Source organism: Neopelma chrysocephalum, unplaced genomic scaffold, assembly GCF_003984885.1.
Source record: "Neopelma chrysocephalum unplaced genomic scaffold, ASM398488v2 Primary Assembly neopelma1_165, whole genome shotgun sequence".
Taxonomy (NCBI): Eukaryota; Metazoa; Chordata; class Aves; order Passeriformes; family Pipridae; genus Neopelma; species Neopelma chrysocephalum.
The window spans coordinates 103,241-124,278 of NW_020897827.1; the positions used below are offsets into that span (position 1 = coordinate 103,241).

General features: G+C 51.5%; 1 protein-coding gene across 1 annotated transcript in view; it reads left to right on the forward strand.

The window, feature by feature from the left end:
- The first annotated feature begins 13,131 nt into the window (after positions 1–13,131).
- WNT3 (Wnt family member 3) overlaps positions 13,132–21,038 on the forward strand; it is a 43,558-nt gene continuing 35,651 nt past the window's right edge. The window contains exons 1-2 of the mRNA XM_027701688.1: positions 13,132–13,156; positions 13,254–13,412. Coding sequence (XP_027557489.1) covers positions 13,333–13,412 — 80 coding nt within the window. The 5' untranslated portion in view covers positions 13,132–13,156; positions 13,254–13,332. The remainder of the gene's footprint in view (positions 13,157–13,253; positions 13,413–21,038) is intronic.

The following is a 21,038-nucleotide window of genomic DNA, read 5'->3' on the forward strand; positions in this document are numbered from 1 at the left end:
CCCCCTCCTTCTGTCAGTGCTGTTCCCTGAGCTCCCACCACCCCAGGGAGCTTCCCGAGAACATCTTGTCCCAAACCCACCTTTGTCCTGGTGGCCGAACCTGCAGCCACAGCAGGGGCTGGGTGTGATCCCCTGCTCAGCCTGAGCCCTGCTCTGCCAGCTGAGCTCCCAGCTGAGCTTGGGTGAGCTGAGCCTCACCCCCAGTGTGGAATTCCAGCCCACACTGGTCCTTTCTCCCAGCTGTGCTGCAGCTCCCAGGTGCTGATGGTTTGGCCGCTGCGAACAAATTGTTATTCCCAAGGCACTGAACACACAGCTCATCAGTCAGGGGCGTTCTGATGGATGAGTCAGGCCTAGGAAAACAAAATCCAGGGAATGCAGCCAAGCAGGGACTGTCCTGCCCCTTACCCATCCTCAACCAGCATCCCAAGAATGGGACCAAGTCCTGGATCATTTTTGAACCCACAAATACTTTGGGGAGTTGTGTCTTGAATCCTCTGGGTTTGCTTTAAGCCACAGTTTCCTGGCCACAGTGTGTGGGCCAGTGCTAAGTGCTCTGAGCTCCCTTTTGCCATGAGCTGCACACTCCAGACACTGCTCTGAGAGGACAAACAGCCACCCACAGGAGCAAGGAAGTGATTAAGGGGAAACAAAGTGGATGTGGATGCCAGACTTGAGGGTTCTGAGAGCAGGAATGAACTACTAACAGCCTCAAATCGATCATCTGCTATTTCTTCAGCAAATAAATTGGAGTGGGGGAGAGCCTGGGAGACTTAGAGGCAAAACACTGTGCTGAGAGGAATAGAAAAGAACAGAACAGAAATAAATTTGGGCTGAGAGGGAAGGGAGGAAGTGTATAATGCACACTCTGATGAAGAAGAAGGCAGGGGTTAAAAACATTAATATTTAAACTACAGCTTAGCAAAATTACAAGGAAAAAGTGATTAAAATCTACCAGTATAAACCCTCCATGCAGATTTGGCAATCTGGGCTCTCTGGGGGGTTTTACATTCCTTCTTTCTGCAGAGGGAAAAACATCACAGCCTGAATTAGCAACTCCGACTGTCCGAGGGGAAATCTCCCCCTCGCAGGGGTGGCTCGAATTTGAGGTCTAAATTTGCAACCTAAACACATAAAACTGGGCTGAATTAAGAGCAGACGTGAGTCCTGCTCTGATCCTGGATAAAACCAAGCTGCCAGGGCTGGGTTTCCCCGTGTCCATCCCTCGCTCCGCTGCCGCCGCGTTGCCAGCAGGTGGTACTGTGCCCCCAAGGATCGCTCACCGAGGGGCTTTTCCAGGGAAAAAGAATCCTTTCCAAACACTCGGGAAAGGTGTTCACTATTTTCCCCTGCCCCGTGGGCTCACCCTGCTGCTCTTGGAGCCCTTTTCTTGCCCTGAGCTCCTGAGGTGAGGTGTGAGGGCTGTGGGGGCACCTCCCATCACTCCTCAGTGACACGACCACAGAAGTGACTGGTAACTTGGATTTTGCTCCCTCCCCATCACCTGGAGCAGTTCCATCTCAGACAGCTGAGGGAGATGGGATGCAATGGGCTGGCCCTCTGTGGATGGTTCTTCTGGAATAGTTGTCCTCCTACATCTTCACAGTTGGGACACCCCAGTCAGTGATGGGCACTGCCAGGCCCTGGGAAGGTGTTTGCAGGGATAGAATCTGTACCTGTGCTTTGCTGAACATCCCAGGTTGGGCTGTGGTGGGACCAGGAAAGCACCAGTGACCCAGAGCTTCCACCCACACCACAAATGGACGTGGCACAGGTTGCCCAGAGAAGCTGTGGATGCCCCTGGATCCCTGGAAGTGTCCAAGGCCAGGTTGGACGGGGCTTGGAGCAACCTGGGCTGGTGGAAGGTGTCCCTGCCCATGGCAGGGGGTGGGACTGGATGGGCTTCATGGTCCCTTCCCACCCAAACCGTGTGTGATTCCGTGATCCCCGTGGACCCCGCTGGATGGCACTGTGTCCCACACTCCCGAGCTCTCCTCGCGAGTCCCTCCATCCTCTCGTGCTTATCCCCCAGCCCGCAGGAAGCACGGCAGGGAGGCAGGTGCTCTGCAGGTCGGCAGCAGGTTCTGCACCACCTGTACTACGTTTTAGGACAGTTTTCCTGGAAAAAAAGGATGGTTTTTGAGAAACGCCGGTAATTGAGAATCAGCCACTGGTTGCAAAAGTGTGAGCAGGACAAAAGATGCTGCACACGCCAGTTCTGATGCACAAACATTCACCCTTGTGATCACAGAGACAGTGATCCTGCTCCAATACACGGACAACCTGCTGGTTTCCATGTTCACTTTCCATCAAAAATGTGATAACAAATCAAAAGGAGCAACAGATAAAGGTGGCACTGATGTAAACAGAGAGTGCTCCCCCCAAAAAGGTTATTTTTACAACTGTCACCGCTCACCCCACAAACAGGACACCAGGATAACTGAGGGGGTAACTCCAGGAGGGGAACATGTGGCTGTGATGACACAGTGACAGAGAAATTTAAGCCAGAGCAGTGACCAAGGAGGGCCTGAGGAACTCCCACCTGAGGAGCCTTCACCTGAGGAATCCCCACCTGAGGAATCCCCACCTGAGGAACCATCACATGAGGAATCCCCATCTGAGGAACCCCCACCTGAGGAACCCCCACCTGAGGAACCCTCACCACCCTCTCTGAACTGGGAACACTGTGGGGTGGGTACAGAGAAGACCACACTGACTGGGGGATGCTCCAGTTGGGGTTTTTTTTCTTGTTATGGAACAGAAATGGAATTTTAGGGATCAAAAGTGAAGCTCTGGTGTGTTTTTAGCTCCAGCTTCCCCCAGCAGTAAGACCTCCAAGGGTGGCCCACTTATCAAGCTACATGATGGAAAGATGATGCTCACACAGTCTGAGGGGTGCAAGTTCCTTTATTTTTGTCTACAGACAGCAGGGAAGGCACTGCAGGAGTGACAGAGCCTGGGAATTATCAGCTGCTCTGCAAAGCAGGACCGTGGAGCTGACAAATAAAGTCCTGGTTGGGTGGCAGGAGGATGGGATGTGTGTCCAGGGAACAGCATTGGGAACGGGAGACAGAGCTGCCCAGAACAGGAAAATCTGGCAAAGACAGGCAAAATCCTGCCTGCAAACACTTGTCCAAGTGGGATTGATGCTCTTGGTTCAAGGATATCAACCTCCCTTCCTTGAGGGCCGGTTCTTCCTGAGCAGGGAGGTTCTCCCTGGGAGTGGGACACTGACAGACACCATGAGCTCCAGGTGAGCAGGGAGGGCCCATGTCTGAATTCCTGCTGGGATCCCAGGACTGGGCCCACTCTCAGGACAGCTTTGCAGGGGGTGTATTCTGTCTGCCCCATGCCCAGGGTTTGGCTGCCTCACCTGCTGCCTGCAGCTGGGAGAGCAGGGAAGCAGGATCCTTGTAACCCACCGGTTGGGTGATCCCTGAGAAGGTGTTCTGGGCTATTTAAGTGTCTTGTGTTATTACCACACACAAAAATTAGACTAAATAGTAAATGCACTTTTAAAGCAATCCAGCATCACCTTCTCATAGAAGTGCTGGTGGGAAGGAGCCTCTGGAGGTCTCTAATCCATCCTCCTGCTGAAAGTAGGACTAATGCCAGAAGATTTCCCGGGGTTTTGTCTGCCTGAGTCTCCAGAACCTCCAAGGATGGATATCCCACAGCCTGTCCAGTTAATAAGATCCCTTCAAACACAGTTCTGGGTTTAAAAAGAAACCCAGAAAGCTGATGGAAGCAGGCTGAGATCTGTACAGTCCTTCCTACATTGGCACTTGGACCCTCCAGCCCCAGTCAGGGCCTGGCTCTGCTCTCAGAGGCTGAGAACCAGAGCAGGTTGTCCACCCTGGCCTGGGCTCTCCCCCTCTCTCTCTGCCTCACTCCTGTCACAGAATCCAACACCTCAGCTCAGCACAGGAGTGGGAAAGGGGCTCTGGAGCAAAGTTCTAAAGGTTGGGAGGGTGAGCAGGGCCCAGCCTCAGTTACCACCCCATGTCCCAGCCACTCCTGCTCTTTCAGAGCTCACCACCAAAGGTCCAAGAAGACCTGAGTACCCCCAACAACACATGAAAAAAGAGAATTGGGCTCTGATAACCAGCTGAGCCCACCTGGCCACGGGGTGAGAGCTGCAAGCTGAGCTATGCTCTGCTCCCAGTGCTGTCCTACCCCTGTAGGAGATTCATTTCTCTTGCTGCCCCCTCTGCCTTCCCTTCAAGTTTTTGTCTCGTGTGTACAAAACCAAAGGGGCCTGAGCAGGACCTTTGGCAGCACATCACACTGTGGACTGGGAGTGCAAGTCCCCAGCTCCAACCCCACCCTGAGGAAGACCCAAGAGCACAATCTGAGCTCTACAACACAACTTTGGGACTCGTGTTATGCGACTCTCACTGGAGGAATCAGGTGAGGCAGCACAGAGCTGGATTTATCCCTTTCACTTCAGTTCCTGGCACTTGGTCAGCCAGATCCCTCCCAAAAACCCAGGAGCTGTGGCAGGCAGGAAAACTGTCTCCAGCTCCCCTGGAAGAGGTGTCCAACCCCCTTCATCGTGGGGGCTGTTTGGGTGCCAGGGTTGGTGTGAGCTGTTTGTCAGCTCTGAACAAGTGACAATTCCATAACTACAGAGGAACTGGGGGTGCTGAGTTGTGGGGGAATAATGGGCTGGAAGAGGCTGGTCCTGCCCTGAGGGGATGGTCTCCAGGGCACAGGGAGCACAACTTGTCCTAGATTTTTTCCCCCCCTTTTTTTTTCCCTGAGATCTGAATGTATAGTTGCAGGAGGGGACAAGGGGGGAAAATGAGCTGAAGACTCGTAACTGCAGAGGCCGTTCCCTGTGAGCAAAGGGCCACATGTCCCCTTTTATCGCCAGCCATAATTCCCTCCTTGGCTCAAAGGCGGCTGTGAAAAGAGCAGGACTGGTTCAAACTTCCTTGGGGTCTCCGTGGCAACCAGCCCTGCAGGAGCCTTTTCTTCCTTTCCCCATTTTCCTCTTTTGTTGTTGTTGTTGTTGTGTCATTAAAACTTCCCGGATTGAATCCCCACCAGGCTGCTCCGCAGGCACCGCTCCAGCCCTCCTGCCTGCCCTGCCTCCAGCCAGCTGCCCTGCCTTTTCTCAGCCCCTGCACCAGCCAAGCTCAGCCCCAGCCCAGCAAAGCCCAGCCCAGCTTCCCATCGGGATGTTTGTCCTGTTCCACTTCATCCCTCCCCAGTACTTTAATTTCCTGCACTCCAGCCCAACATCCTCAGAGTAATCAAGGGAAAATGGCGATTTCCTGATCCCCTGGGTGGGGGTGTCTCAGAAGGGGCGTGGGGCATTCCAGACCTGGCACCCCTGCCCTGCAGGCCCAGGGCTGAGCAGAGCCCCTCTTGCATCTGTCTGGGCACAGAGAGGGCTCCTGGGGACCTGTGGAGCCTCATGGCCTTGGGCAGCCAGTCCTGGCCATGCCAGTGCCAGATCCAGCACAGATCCCACACCCACTCTGAGTGCAGGTGACAACTCAAGATGCAAGAGAGACTGAGATCTGTCTCAGCCATCTGCCACGGGGAGTGCAGTGACTTGGAGCTGGGTAAAGAAGCAGTAAATATGGCTGAGAGCTGCTCTTGTGTTGTGTTGGCTGTGCTGGACTGTTGCACTTCCCTGCTGGCAGAGCAGAGCTGGGGTGGGAGCAGCTCTGGGGTGTGGGGAGTGAGGCTCTGATCTCTTCTCCCTGGTGACCAGTGACAGGACCCAGGGAATGGCTGGAGCTGTGCCAGGGAGGGTCAGGTTGGATCTCAGGGAAAGGTTCTTCCCCTACAGGGTGGTTGGCACTGACCAGGCTCCCCAGGGCAGTGGGCACAGCCCCAAGGCTGCCAGAGCTCCAGGAGGGTTTGGACAACGCTCTGAGGGACAGGGTGGGATTGTTGGGGTGTCTGTGCAGGGCCAGAGCTTGGACTGGATGATCTTTAGGGGTCCCTTCCAGCTCAGGGTGCTCTGTGACTGTGATTCTAGGCAGGGGCATTACCTGTGGGCTCAGCAGCCTGCACAAGGGCTCAGCAAGAACGTCTCCCATCCTCAGCCTGCTCCAGTTCACTCCCCTGACCACACAGCCCAGGAGACACAACACTGATGTGAATTCAGCAGCTCCTTTTCCTCCAGCAGCACGGGCCCTCACCAACATCAGAGGGCCCCAGGATTTCCAGCTACAACATCGTGGAAAGTCACAGCCTGCAGCAAAAAATAGCTGGGCTCATTTTTTACCCACCTCCAGGATAGTGCTAGACCGGAGTCCTGGGGAAGGAGAGAAGGAAAGGGAGGACTGACTCTGCTCCCTTTGCTCCCCATCCCTCCCCCATCCCTGGGATGCATTCCTCCAGATGTCAAGGTAGACAGAGCTGCCTTCAAACAATCCAAGACCTGGGGCATAGTTTCTTCTCATGCTCAGCTCGTGCAATTACTCAGATTTACAGCAGCTCTGAGGCAGCTCAGCCTCTCCCATAGACTGAGGCTGCCCTCAAAACTGCCCTTCACTTCTAGTTCCAAACATTCACTGACTTTCCAGCACTTTGTGTAATGGGCCTGTTCCCAAGAGATCTCTGGGACCCACCATCCAGGCTTTATATTCCCATGGCACATCCTCATCCACCCTGAGCCACCTCTGCTCCCTCACACTCACCCATGTGCAGACCTTGGGCACACGGGGTGGCAGCTGCACATCCTCAGACCTTCTTGCTCCCCCCCCTCTCCTGGATCCTCAGCTGCTGCTTCCAACTGGAGTCAAAAATCACGTCATTGTGCAAGAAAGCTGGGACCTTGTCCACAGGTATTATCCTGCCCAAAGGTGCTGAGGTGAAGACTGAACAGAACCCTAAGAGTCATCTGGAGATATTTTTCCCACTAAAAGCTGAAGGCTGATGGGAAAAGTGTCCTACTGTACCTTTACTTCAGGAGAGAGCAGGGGTGACTTGGAGTAGGGATGATGTGGGTACAAGAACAGAAGGGGAACAGAGAAGACTTTAAAGCTGCCTCCCAAGTGCTGCCCCTGTGTCAGCCCCTTGCTGCAGCAGTGTCCCCACACGGTGCAATGTGGGCCAGCACTATTTGAGGCAAAGCTCTGCCAGTCAAACATAATAATGGCCTTGTATTTACTGGACTTTGAGCTGGGTTTCACTGCTCCAAGTTGCCATAGTCACTAAAACCCATGAGTTAGGGCTTCATTAGGTGATTCCTTTTCTGTGGCAAGATAGAGGAAAGATGTGAAAATCTAACAGAGTTTGAAGTGCTGAAGTAGAGGACAGTGAAAGAAAGATGTTTTTCCTCAGAGTCTGTAAGAGCTCCAGGTCAGTGGCACCGAGATGAAGTTCCTTAGAGGATTTCTGGCTCACTGGCAATGGTGGGGGAGCCAGGACTCAGCATTTCCACTTCACTGTTTCCTGTGATCCCCTGGCCATAGAGCCGGATAGATGTGAATAAAACAACTAAACCACGGGCATCACCATTTATCCTTCCTGTGCCCTTCAAACACAAAAACTGGGATTCCAGTTCTGCTCACATGTTCATCTGCTCAGTATTTATGAAGCCTGTGATTCATGACTGTCCCTTGGTGTTCTGGCTCAGGGCTGCCCAGAGGGTGAGACAGCTCCCTCCCGAAGGAGCTGGTAGGATACACACAGAAACAGGGATTTCCACAGGTTTACAAGTCAGAAATTCAGGGACAGATAAGGAACCTGAGACAGCAAAACTGCGTGAGGAGTCATTGGCAAAGTTGAGAACAAAACCCTTATTTCTTGAGTTTGAATCTGAAAACAGGTACTACAGCAGGTTACTCTGCCAGTGTTTTAAGATGAGAGGCTCTGAGATTCCCTGGAACTGGCATTGAAGCTCTGCTGGAGCAAAGACGGGGATGAGGCTCCCAACAGGGACACGGGGTGTGCGCGGCCAGTCCGGGCAATGTCGGGGGCAGAGAAAAGCATCCTCAGAGTTGCTCCATCAAAATGGGTGAACCTTCCAAATGTAGCCCCAGAATACCAAGGCCTGAAATTTTGAAAGGCCCCCTGAATTCTGCAGGATGGTGGGTAAAGGCAGGAGGACAAGTCAGTACCTCGAGCACTGGTGAGACAAGGAGCAGAGGATAAACACAGAGAAACACTTTGGGGAGCAGAAATTATTATAGAGAACTTGCAGCATCAAGTAATTAGTGCAAAAATGACAGGAATCATCGAAAGTGTAGTCAGTAAGTGTAAAATATGTTTGCAAAACAATCCCTAGTCCTACAAAAGATCTCCTTTGGGGGCTACAAGAAGAGGGAACTGTCCTGGACATTATTGGCAAATAGGTTTTCCTGAGTTACCTCAACAAGGGAGTTTTAATTGGCACATTTTCTGATTGGCATGGAGTTTTCCCTGCCACCCCAACAAAGCAAGGGAAGTCACCAAAGTGTTGTTAGAAGAAATAATACCCCAATTCCATTGGGAATGTCAGATCACTGGTGGTAGAGCACATGGAGAAGATCCATGGAAATACACAGCAACGTTTCTGTCCAAAGCCCAAAGTGAGGAATATCCACCAGGCCCTTCTTTAAGCTGCTCTGCTCAGGTGTTAACACAGGATGGCTCTTCCCAGGTAATGACCACCTGAGTGAGCCCAGGGAACATCAACTAAGGTGTGAAGAACCAGAAACAGCAGAGGAGAACAGCCTGTTAGATCCAGGGGGAACACAAAGGACCTGGAAGAGAGATGAAAAGCTGAGAAACAGATAAGTTTAGAGGGAAATGTTGATGTCAACAGCAAACAGAGCCCTCAGAAACATACAAGATTTTGGTAGTTTAAGATGAAAGGAATTCAAACAGCTCATTTATGCTTTGAGGAAGGATTTCATCAGCTCTTTACATACTTATATATAATTATTTACCTTAGAATTGATGGCTACAGCCATCAAAGCACTAATGTCCTGTTTTACCTCCACGTTAGATAGTAAGACCAAAATTCAGGTCTTCAACAAACCCAGCTGATTCTAGTACTTGAAACCCCTGAAAAGACCATTGTCCAAGAGATCCACCTTCTCAGTTCCTGTTTCTGGCCATGCTCAGAAGTGCCCAGGTGTAAAGTTCAACCTCTAGCACCCAACTAAACCACCCTGCACCATCGGGTCATCCCAGAGCATCCATCTCTTGCCCTTGGCAGTGAGGTTTGAGGTGTCCTCTCCACATCACACTGACCATGGAGTGACTCCCCCAGGAGAGGTGTGAGCTCCTGGTGTCCCACACTCATCAGTGGCTCAGTGCATTGCAATCCATGCTGAGAACAAATCCGGGAGGCTCCATGGTCCCATCACCTTCCCCAGGCACTTGGTTTCTTCCTGATGGGAGATTCTGACGGAGAAAGGAAGAGAAGCTAAAAGAAGGAGAAGTTGCAAAAGTTAGAGCCCAGGGGGAAGAAGAGGCACATTTCCAGTGTGGTTACAATGCTCCTTTGCTGGAGTGTTGTTGGAATAAACCAAAGGATCCCTTTGGGTTCCTCGGCACCTCCAGCGACCACGTTTGCAGGACCACAATATCCCACAATATAGAGGGACCTTTATACTGACATTGTAAAGGCAACAGGACTTTTCTCGAGCAGCCAAACCTCTGACTTCCTCAATTTCTTTCATTTCTGAGCATACTGAAGCTGTTCTATAAGAGTCAATACTGCCAAACTAGACAGAGTGATGTGATTGAAGACACCCTCAGTTAATAAAACTGTCAGTCAGCAGCACAAGGAGGGGTCTATGAGTGAAATTTTGAAATTGTACTCTTTGGGGTAACTGTCATTTGCTCTTAGAAATTACATTTAAAATTAATGTTTGCTGTGGAACTTATAAATATTTGTTCAGGCTGGCATGAAATACCCCCAGGATAATTTTAGCATGTCCGCATCAGATTTTCATTTTGCAGCAGAGAAGACTCAAAGTGAGTCTGTTCCTTTCACAAACAATGTTGTCTTCATCCCTGTGAGACAGGTCCTGCTCCCTGGGGAGCCAGGCCTGCCATTCCAAGGCTTTGGGGATCAAGGTTGGTGCAACCAAAGGCACAACTGAACCCTGACTGTTTTTCCACTCATTTTTCTGGGAGTGGGAGAAACTTGGAGCCAAGAGTCACTGGTCAGGGACAGTAAGGACCTTCTACTCACAGCATTTCCAAGCCAAAGCAACTGCAGACATGCTTGAAACACATTGTCTTCAGCAAAGGTGGGAGAACATGAATTCCTGGTGATGGTGGGACAAACATGTTCAGAGCAGACAAAGAGAGGGATGGGAGGGAGACGTTCAGAGGAGTTCGGGCAACTCGAGAAACTTCATCAGAGCCAAAGGCCATGGAGAGCTTTCCTGCCACTTCTTCTGCTTGGGATCAAACCTCTACCAACACACTTCATCTTCCAGGACCTGTGTGTGGCCATGTCAGTGATGCTGGGCAGGTACGGGGGGGTGGGTGGGAGCTTTCCCATCTCTGCTGCTGTTGGAACCCAGCCCTTCCCAGGGCAGCACTGAGACCTCTGCCCATCTCACAACAACACATAAAGTCTCTGGGTTTGGTCTTGGGTCGCTTTCCCACTTGGTTTCCTGCAGAGGAGCCATTCTGCAGCTTGGTTTGGGCTTGGCTTATAAATCCTGCCATGGAGAGATGGATAAAGAGCACTTTGTATTCCCCAGAATGTGATGGACAGGAATGTCTCAGCCACCAGAGAATCAAAGAATTATTAAGGTTGGAAAGGATCTTTAGGATCATCGAGTCCAACCATTAACCCACCACTGCCAGGTCCACCAAGACCTTGATGATGGTCTCCAACCAACCATTCAATTCAGATTTCAAAAGCTTTCCCATATGGATTCCTGCAGTGTCTGAGGTTTTTTGGCCCCTTCCGTGGGCTCTCAGTCACCTGCAGTGTCACCTGAGACAACTCACTTCAGTCTCTCTTTGCTGCCCCTCTGAGAGTTCAACATTTCAATGTCAGAAATTCTATCACTCGGTGCTATTAATCCTTATTCTGTTTGTGAAGCTTCAAAACACCCACCAGTAGAGGTACAAACCTGGGCAGCACTTTGAGTTCTGCTTTTCTGGACAGGCTTAGAGGTGTTTTTGTGGCATTTCACACACTCCACGGCATTCTTCAACCAGTAAGTGAAAAATGACCATTCCCTGGGACTGGAATGAGACAGACAAGGGCACAGAACCACCTTCGTCCATCCTGCTAAACTCCTTAACCTCCAGAAGAGGTGGGTCACACCTTAAGGGTCTGTTTGGAATAGTTCCTGTTCTGCACCAACCTCAAACTGTGACTAAAATTTCTGCAGGGCTGTGCAGCTTGGCCAGGTCAGGCCCATTCCAGGGTCCATCTCCATGGTTAGAAACACAGGCAACAGAGTTCAAGATCTGGGAATATTTCCAGGCAGTGTTTAATTTAGTGAAACAGATTAAATCCATGTCTTCAAATGCTCATTTGACAATCGTTGCTTCCTTAGACCCAGATGATTTTGTTCAATAAAACATCTGGGTGTCAGTAAAAGATTTGCCAGGACAGACTACACCCAACACACCCTTTGGGATTTGAAATCCCATAAGAGAACAAGCCATATTTAACAGCTATGATGGGTCATAAACAGCTGGAAAAACCCACTGCATGAAACCTGGAGAACCTTGGCCTCCCAGTCCAGGAACTGGGGAAGAGGGAAGGTGTGATCAGCTGCTCTTGGGTGTGTGATGGCCAAGAAAACAATTATCACTTATGAGAGCAGCTCTGCATTAACTCAGTGTCCAAACACACAAAAGTCAATAACAACTGGGAATCGAGGAAGACAGAAGCAAAGAGGCAGGTGCATCATAGGATCATGGAATGGTTTGGGTTGAAAGGGACCTTAAAGCCCACCCAGTGCCACCCCCTGCCATGGGCAGGGACACCTTCCACCGGCCCAGGTTGCTCCAAGCCCCGTCCAACCTGGCCTTGGACACTTCCAGGGATCCAGGGGCAGCCACAGCTTCTCTGGGCAACCTGAGCCTCTGTGTTATTAAACACCAAGAAATCTGTTGTGCCCAGAGCCTCAATATAAGGAGAAGGTCGACAACTTTCAAACCCATGAGATGACTGAGCTGTCTGAGAGCACCTTGAACCACTGTTACGGCCATGGCTCTGAAATAAGTTGATTTATTGTCTGCTCCTAAAGCACCTGAACTCCAGGTGGTGACACCATCAGCCCCAGGGCAGCAACAGAGCTGTGGGTGCTGAGTGTGTTTTAGGAGCAAAGGCAACTGTTTTGGTTTCTCCCCTTTCTTTGTCCCATTCTGTCGAGTCATCCCCTGTTCTGACACAACAGCCCCTGTAAAAGCAGGCTCTCTGTCCAATAGCAAGGATTTTTAAGGAAAAGCTTTGTTGGCTCCATTTGCAAACCATAAAACTGATTATGATTTTTTTAATACTTCCATGTGTGGGGGTTTGATAATGTTTTCATCCTTCTGCATCCAGAGATGCCCTTCACAAGAAATCCATTCATGGGACACACTCCCACCTCCCCGCTCCCCTCTCACCATGACATGGCATTTTTTCCCAGTAGAAACCCAGTCTGCCAGCGCTTCCCCCCTCCACCCATCCCACCCACCCACTGAAAACCTGGGCACTGCAGGTTTCATTTCAAGTTTAGAACCAGGTTTGCCCACACCAAGGCATCCAGAGGGTTGTTGTGCCCCGGATGCCTCCGTTAGCAGGGGTTGGTGCTCCCCTCTCTCTCCATCTGGAGAACAAGTCCTGTGTCTCACCCCCAGCTCGATGGAGGTCGGTCACAGCCACCCCTCAACCCTTCACCACGGCCACCCCTCACCCTTACCTTGCAGAGTCCTGGTGAGCAGGGGCTGAGCATCCCGGGCTCCAAGCGAAATTGGGGGGAAAAAAAATTTTGAAAAAAATTAAAATACGAAATAACCCCCCAAATGTGAGTGCCCCAGCAAAGCCTGGTGCACAGAGGGTTTGTGTGGCAGCGAGGGCTCGGAACAAAGTTGTGGGGTGGAGGGGGAGGAGGTGATTGACAGCCCTGGGCTGAGACTCATCCCTCACCTTGGGCCCTGATTGGCCGCCTGCTGACATCCCCGAGCCCTGCACTTTTTAATAGACGCTTTTGGATGATCTACGGGGGAAAGGCTTGGAGAGGTGTGTTTCTGACAAGCCAGAAAGTCACCCCGCACCACCAGGGACTTGGACTTGGCTTAACTCTTCTTTTGATCCTTTTTTTTTTTTTTCCTGCAAGGAGGGGGATCCTTCATTCTGGCACTTCATGTTTTGCTGAAAACTTCGCCGAGATTTTCCCCCTGCACCAGCCTGGACTGATGGATTACCACCTGCTTGGACTAATTCTGTCTTTTCTCTTCAATGGCACAAAGGTCTTAGCCGGGTACCCAATTTGGTGGTAAGATTTCTTCCTCCCCCCGCCGCCCTTCCCTCTTGCTATGATTGATTAATGAATTAATTAATTATTAGCCATGGGGGCTGTGTGGACGCAGGTTCCCTTTCACCCCTTGCCCTGCTGAGCCGGTTGATTCTGAGCATAATTTGACCTGCAATTAATGAAATGAATGAAAAGTTTGGGGGTTATTTTGAAAGGGTTTCCCTTTGCACAAATGGAGGCTTCCCCACCACTCTTAATTTCTCCATTTTCGGCACTGGAGTGAAAGGCTTTTGGTTGAGATGGGGAAGGATGAGGTTTTATTTCCTTGAGCAATGGGAATTTTGTCTCTCTCATGACTCTGTCACAGGGATTTTCCTCCTTGCCATTAAACTGCGATCGAGCCTTTAAAAAAAAAATAATTTAATTCTATTTTCTTTTGGGCTGTTGCATTTTTTAGGACTTCTTTCTCTTCTTTTGTTGTATTCTGTCATGTGAATTTAGTCCAGCAAATAAGCCCAGAACACAAATGGCACCTGAGAAAATATTCCTTAGTAAAATTCCTCAAAGATGGGTTTTGTTCGTTTTAATTATGGAAATGGCACTAATTTCCTTGCACCAACAACAATAATAATTTTTAAAAGAATTGGTTATATCTTAGAATGGGGCTGATAAGTAACCTGAGTTACTTATTTTAAAAATAAATAGAACACCATAGAAATAAATATGTGAACAAAATGCAATTGAAAGCACTTTAGAACAAAAAATATCGAATCAAACATTTCAGGTCGTCTAAACCCAGCAGACAGCGAGTTGCATAACAGAATATTTCAGTTCATTTTTCCCTTTATGTTGGATTTCTCCTTGGAATATCTCTCATGGAGTTTCTGTCTGTAGGTAGGGGCTGTGAGCCTGAGGATCCACAGGGCAAAGAGGGAGATGGTGGAATTTGGTGCTACTGAGATTCTTGGGTTATTTTCGCCTTTCCAGAAAAGTCTCTGTTTTTATGACAGAATTTGATCCTCTCAGTGCCAACATGGAGATGGCAAGAAGTAGGTGGGAATGAACTTGGGAATGGGCTGCCATGGCTGGGGGTATTTAGGAATCAGAAGGGAAAAAGGTGCATTTTTTTATAATAATCCATTTATTACCGTGGGCTTTGGGAACGAAAATGTGCCGTTCCAGTGGAGAAAGACTGAGAACACAATGAGAAGTCCCCGCTCAGGAAGCGTTTAAAGGCTCCGCAGGTTCATGAAATGGCTAAATCACAGCAGGTTTTCCCGAAGAATTAAATGATTTCCTCGCCCTGAGCGTGGCTGCCGAACTTCAGGACCTCAGCCTGGGGCAGGGGAGGCTCCTGGATCACAGAGAGCAGCACTTTGATTCCTCACATCCCTCACATCCCTTGTCTCCTTCCTCCGGGGACCCGCGTGTCGGCACCGCGGAGGTGGAACAGGTCAGGACGGCAGGGCTGGATCTGAGGGCAGGAGCTGCACGGGGCACCGACACCTTGCTGTGCCATCAGCTCTCCCAGGGCGTCACCAGCTCCTCACCTGCCCCAGGCTTTGATACAAATCGGGATTTAAAGCCCGAATCAAGGAGGGTTTTGATTCTCCAAGCGAAACCTTCTTGAAGAAAAGGGCTGGTTTTAACCTGTGAAGCAAAAATGTCCCTGTGAGCCAATGTCCGTCCCTGTTTTCAGGAGAAAAGGCTGCAAACAGGTGTCTGCCCCAAGCCCTCACCTCCTCCAAACCCCCAGGAGTTCACCCCAAATGAACAATACAGAGATGTCAGACACAGGCACCAGGGGCACGGCACAGCCACGGCAGGCAGGGCGGCGAACACGCTCTCCTCGGAATTTCAGGCAACAGATCCAGGCTTTGCGTATTTTTCAGGGGTTCTGGCAACACCAAAGGTCCAGAGAGTCTCTGCTGTGCCGGAGGGACGTGGTGAGGTGCCCCATGTAGGGCTGAGGTTGCAAATGCTGGGGGGGTTTTAGAGGTTTTGTGGAGGCTGAGGGAGCAGGAGGCAGAAATATCTGGGCCAGGGCTCCCCGGCTGCAGAGACAAAGCTTCCCACAGCTTTCACAGGAATGAAATGTCTCCTTTGGTCCCACTGAAGGGTTTCAATGCCTGCTCTGGGCAGCTGAAGGTTATGCAGTGGCCTCTACATGCTGTGATATATACTCTTAAAAAAATATCCTTTTCCAGTTGTCTTCCTGAACCTCTGATCTTTAGGCAGCACAGAGCAGACTTTGGGGGATGAGCCTCAACTGCAGGGTTCAACATGCCCCAGGATAGGGGGAGGGAAGCACAGATGAGGCACAGCATCAGCCCAGTCCCCTGTGCTGGGCTTCTGCACCCCACCAGGCCAGGCAGGACTGGGCATCCCCTGGGCTTCCTCACCCTCAGCTAAACCCAGCCCAGCTAAATATGACACCTCCAGGAGGACTGTTCACCTGGCAGGACCCCAGGGGTGCTGACAGACAGTGCCCAGTCCTGCTGGGACAACCTTGCTGGGGGTTTTCCTGCTGCGTGGGGAATATTTTCACAGCAAAATCAAGAAAGATAATTTCTGCTGTGGGACATAAGCAGGAAAAATGTTTATTCCTGTGGGGATGAGGAGGTGTCTGGATGTGCCCCAGGAGAAGAGGGGCAACAGGACCAGGGTCTCAGCACCTTGGAAATGGGTTTGGGGGTGGCTGGAACAATCCAGCTGCTCCAGACAATGGCCAGCAAGGATGGCATCGGTGACAGCATGGTGGAGGGGTAAAGGCAAAGGGATGAACCTGCTGAGGGTTTGTGGAGTTGTAATTTTATTGAGGGGCTGGGGAAGGATGTGGCCATCTGGTCACATTGTCTGGAGGGAGGAAACCCCAACTGCAGCCCTCCAGCTCCTCACCATCACATCAGAGGTGGGCTCTGCCTTGGCCTCTGTGGTGAAGCTCTTTGAGCAGAGCAGAGGGGTCACCCCACCAGCTCTGGGCACAGGGCACAGTGTGGAGAGATGACATACAAGGGAAGGGGTTTGTGGTGCAAATCCAGAGCTCAGTGTCCAAGCTCACTGGTGGCAACAGGACAGTGAGGCTGCAGAGCCAAGAGGGGGGTTTCAGACCAGCCTGGTTGTTGGCAATCCCCTGACATCTCCCTGTCCCCCTCCAGCCAGCACTGAGTGAGGTCCAGGGGTGGCACGGGCTGGATGTAACCTTCAGTGAGCAGGGGAGGTATTTTGACACAGGTCCAACCCTTCTTCACATGCTCCCATCCTATTAGAGCAGAGCAAAGGAACAAATGGGGCACAGATGGGAAAAGGTCAGTGAAATGCTGCTTGTGGGAGTGCTGACAGGAGGGGCTGAGGCCAACAAAGCTCCCTCAGATGCATGTCCAACTCTTGGGCTGTCTGGGTTACTGCTGCTGAAAGAGAGGCGGAGAAGGAAGAGATGGGGAGATGTGGAGAGGCCATGGAGACCAGGACTGCTGCTCACCCTGACTCTCAGCAGTGGAGGAAAAGTGGGCAGCAGGGCCATGGCTGGCACCCCAGACCCACGGGCAGCAGTCATGGGTCATGCCAAGAGCCTCTGTAGGGACCAGCAGGAGGGACGGGGTGACACCAATCACACCTGCAGCCATTTGTTTAATCCCAAAGCCCCTGATGACACAAGGGAAGCCAGGACACGTCTGAGTCACTGGGGCTGGGGGGTATGAAGGTGTGAAAGACAGGTCAATGCAGGGTATGGACAGACTGATGGGTGGGCCCAGAGCTTTGCTGGGGGAATTTAGCTGGAATTGCAGCCCATGGGCAGAGCTGTGTCAGTGCAGGCCAACAGAGACATCGTGGCCCAGGAAACAACCCGAAATTGCTCCCAGGTTGTTGATGCACTTGCAGGGGCTGAGGAGAACAATCAGAGAGACAGCTCCACCCATGCACTGAGAAGGAACACCAAATGCTCTCCTCTTCCATGGACACCACTCCCTAAAAAGTCTTGAAAACCCCTGGTGTGTCACCAGCCTGGGGAGTGGAGAAAGGTTTGGAGTCACTGGTGTAAACAGGGAGCAGAAGATTGAGCCCCACTCCTGTCATCATTCCTCAGGACTTGGCATTCATGAGTCCCTGCCCATAGCTGTGGCAGGGTGCATCTCCCCAGCCAGCACTCCCTTGGCTCTCAGCAGGTGACTCGGCAACTGCAAGAATGGCTTTGTCCTTTCTAAGTTGTTGCATTTTATTTCTGTCCCTCAGGAATGTTTTGGGGGGAACTGGAGGCTCTGGCAGCTGCCTGAGGATCCCAGTGGTCTTGGGCCCTGAGCAAGAGGCAGAGAGAAGCTTAAAAAACGTGTTCCCATGAGTCCTGGAGCAGCTTCTTCATAAGGAAAAACCCATATGTGAGAACCATCAGTAGCTGCAGTCAGAGGTGGCTGTACCTGGTGCCCTTCAGCTGTCACCTTGCTTTGAAAGGCTTTTGGGGGTTTAAAGGTTTCCTTCAGCATTTTCCACAGCCAGGTGTGGCCAGTGGGAATCCCTGTCACCACCTGCACAGGAGGGTTAATCTGTGCCATGAAAGCAAGAGCTTTTCAAGCTGGAGTTCAGATTCACCCCCTCTCCTGAGCAGAGATTCACCAGCCCTGCCCATTGCCAGGGGAGAGGATCCAAGGGTGCACAGCCTCAGGAACCCCAGCACACCCCAGGCCTTGGCAGAGGCTTCCCAGGGCCAGGTGGCATCTCTTGTTGGTTTTCTCTCTCCCCTGCATATAATCCCTGAATGATCTGGGTTGGAAGGGACGTAAAGATGATCCCATTCCACCCCTGCCATGGCACAGGGCAGCACAGGGGAGTCCTGAGTTCAGCAACAGCTTCAAAATGCTACTGGAGCTCCAGAGCAATCAGAAATTTCACATTCCCCTGAATGTCAGAGAATTATTCCCTCCAAATCTAACCACTCCTGTCTCCTGGAGTGCCCCAGCTCCAGGGCCAACTGTGTCCTGCAGGGCCAGCACAGGCCTGGAGCCACATGAGCACAGGGAGAGGGGCTCTGACTCACACAAAGACTTGCAAGTGTTTCTGCCCTTAAGCCAGAAATCTCTGGTACCAATCTTGTAACTAAATTTGGAAGAAAATTTAAGTGGTCACAAAGAGCTTTAAGAGGCAGTTTAATTGCAAACTGGTTGTTTCTCATTTGACTTCATCACAAGGAGCATTTGACAAAGTGAAGCACCTGCTGAAGGGGCCCATGGAAGAGCACTGGGAGTTGAGGTGGTACTTCTGGCCCCCTGATACCCCCACAGCTGGCTGGGGCTGTTGGGGGCCACACACCAGAGCATTCCCATGCCAGCTGTCCCACCTGCTGCCTCTCTTCCCCAGCACTCACCTTGGTGTGGTCAGGCAGAAATTCCAAACCAGCCCAGCCAGGCAGGGAGTGGGATGGTGGTGACCAGCAGAACTCACAGCTGGGCTCAGCTCAGACAGAGGGAACTCTGGGCTGTGCTGGGAGCAGGAGTGTGGGCAGCAGGTGGAGGGGAGTTGGCACCCTCTTTGTGGCACTGGGGGCACTGGCAGTGCTGTGTTGGGATGTGACCCCTGCCAGCTCATGGAGAGAATGGCAGTGGGTGCTTCCAAGGATCTGGGCCATGTGGCTCACCAGGAAAGCTGGTGGGACCTGGGCTCGTGCAGCGTGGCCAGGAGGAGGCTGAGGGTGTTCAGCAGCAGCCTGGGGCTTCTTGCAGGGCTCTTACAGGCAGGACAGAGCTGATCTTTTCTCTCCAGTGCCAAACAGTCCAACCAAGGGCACGTTTGGGATGTTAAAGGCTCATTCCCGAGGGGACCCTCCCTGCTGCAGGGTGGTGAGGCTCTGAGCCAGGAGGAGCTGTCCTGGGGCATTTACAGCACTCAGCTGCATGAAGCCTTGGCCACCTGGGGCTGGTGCTGAGGGGTGTCCTGCTCTGAGCAGTGACTGCCACCCCAGCCAGGCCAGGGCAGCTCATGGCTCGTCCTTCTCATGCCTCTGTCTTGGTCCAGTGTCTCTCCTGCTCCCATGGCTCAGTCACTGCTCTGCTGGGTGTGGAGCCAGGGGAAGGTGCCTCCAGCCCTTCCTCCAGGCAGGGAACAGACCTGGGCAGCCTGAGCACCAGGGGACATGACTCTTAAATCACTAAATCACTTCTGACTTTTAAGTTACACTTTCATCCTTTCCTGACACTCTGAGGACATTTGGTTTCCACTGCTGTCCTGGGGGACAGATGAACACTCTCCCCAGGGCTGGGAAGCAGAAGGTAGAGGGTTGTCTGCCACCTGACATTGGTGAAAGGGTCTCAGTGATGCTCATCAGGCCCCTCCACTGCCAGGTCAAACACTGCCTGGCTGGATTTTGCATGGAAAGGCAGGAAAATATCTGGGCAGCCTGTTTGAAAGAGCTAAAAAACAAACACTAAACACGAAATAATAAAGACTAAAGAACTGTGCTGTGTATTGAGGACATGCAGATGTGTTGCACAGCATTTTAAGTTATCTCTGTCATGTACCAGCTGAAAAATATCTCCATGTGACACGTGCTGCCAATCTCAGTGCCCAAGGCTCACCAGCAGCTCTCCCAATCCTCCTCAAACCCCCCTCGTGTGCTGCCCAGGCACCAGAGCTGTTGGTGCCTCTGCCCCAGACCCTCAGTGTGAGCAGTGCAGGGCCCCCCTGGCACACACAAAGCCCCTCTCAGCTGGGTCAGGGGGTGTTCTGAGCTCTGTGCCATTGTCCCTCTGACTGTCGTGCCTTGTGTTGAGCCCAAGTTGTGTCTGTGCCAATCTGGCTCCACTTGAGCCTGTTCTCAGACTTTTGCCAGGCCTGAGTGAAACATCCTTGGCATGTCTAGTAGGAGCCTTGGCAGCTGCTGGTTGCCCTCTTCCCACTGACCAGCGTTTGGCTGTTTAAAATGTGACAGCACATCAAATATGGAACACTTCTGAGCATCCAAATAGAAAGAACTCTGGATTCAGAGTCCAGCCATTTACCAACATGGACATACCCACAGCCCTTGATGGAAGTCAAGGCCTTTCCTCTTTCAAGAAATCCCTCTGGTAACTATTATCATTTTTACAACATTTTAAAGTTTTTATAAGATGGATTCGTGGATTTTATTTGTGTCCATGTGATGATGATCATGTCTCAGGAGATAGAGTGGAACCTGGACATAAAAATCCAGTGGTCTGCTGTTCCTTCTTTGTTCAAGCACAGTCCTGTTCCCAGTTTCCTGAAGGCAATGGCTCCAAACGGAGCTTATGGTGGAAACTGGGTTCAACCTGGCACAGCTCTAAGCAGTTCTGAGCTGCATCTCAAAATACTGACCCACAGCAAAGGAACTGGGATGGAATGTCTGTCCCAGGATGGGAGGATCCTGCTGTGTGAAAATCCTCAAGGATTTTCTGCTGCTGCCTCTCTGTAAAGCAGAGCTCCAGAAAGTCCCTCAGGTCAGATCTTGGAAGGGATGAAATCTCCTGGTCCTTCTCCTCCCCTGGGAGATGGAGCAGCCAAGGACTCCAGACCAGGCACCTGTTTTTCACTGGCTGTTGTTTTGATGAGACAAATTTGGTGTCCATCTGCTCCTGCTCCACAGCCTTGTTCTTCTTCAGTTCCCAACTCCACTCAGTGGATCCATCAGAGGTTTTCCTA